This window comes from Buceros rhinoceros, unplaced genomic scaffold (assembly GCF_000710305.1).
Source record: "Buceros rhinoceros silvestris isolate BGI_N320 unplaced genomic scaffold, ASM71030v1 scaffold26455, whole genome shotgun sequence".
NCBI classification, from domain to species: domain Eukaryota; kingdom Metazoa; phylum Chordata; class Aves; order Bucerotiformes; family Bucerotidae; genus Buceros; species Buceros rhinoceros.
In genome coordinates, this window is record NW_010414952.1 from 1,982 (window position 1) to 2,650 (window position 669).

Genomic DNA, 669 nt, shown 5'->3' on the forward strand with positions numbered 1-669 from the left:
AAAAAATAACCTGGAAGTTTCTCAGCCTAGTAGTATTCTTCAGTAGTTTCACAGGCACTGATCTGGTATTCTTTGCAGCTATCGTGTGCTTCTAGGATGAGGTTTATTTACATGTTCATCTCTTTAAACTCATTTGGTAATCAAAGAATCTTAAAGGTTTTGTCTGACCAAAACAATTCTAAGATCATCAAATCCAAATTATTAGGTATCATGTCGGCTGCCCATCCTGTCCTGCCAAGGTACCATGTGCAAATGGGGTCACAGCTTCTGTCGCCAAAGAAAAGTCTTCTACGTGTCGCAGAAAATCAGATATTGGGTTTAAATTAAATCCTGATCAGTTCCTTTGTTCTCAGTCAAGGGTCCGCTGCATCACACACGGGCCAAAGCGCCAGTGCACGCTCAGCGCCGATGCCGGCTGTGGCTTGACCGGCTGCTACCGTGGTGTTTGCCCTTGTGTGACCTCTCGAAGGAGCGCGACCTCTCGCGCCGCTCCCGGTGGTGCCCCCGCTCGTGCCTGTGCTTCTTGGCAGCGTCGGCGTGATCCCGGGATTTGCTCTGTGAGCGGGAACGTGATTTTTTCCGCTTGTGGCCGTGTCTGTTTGCGCCCTTCAGCTCATCCCGGCTGTGCTTGGCCTTCAGGTGAGGGGAGCCGTGGTTGTGGTGGCGGCG

General features: G+C 51.1%; 1 protein-coding gene across 1 annotated transcript in view; it reads right to left on the reverse strand.

Annotated features, from left to right (window-relative positions):
- Positions 1–399: 399 nt before the first annotated feature.
- Positions 400–669, reverse strand: part of CCNL1 (cyclin L1) — an 11,591-nt gene continuing 11,321 nt past the window's right edge. The window contains exon 11 of the mRNA XM_010137270.1: positions 400–669. This exon is cut by the window's right edge and continues 1 nt beyond it. Coding sequence (XP_010135572.1) covers positions 400–669 — 270 coding nt within the window.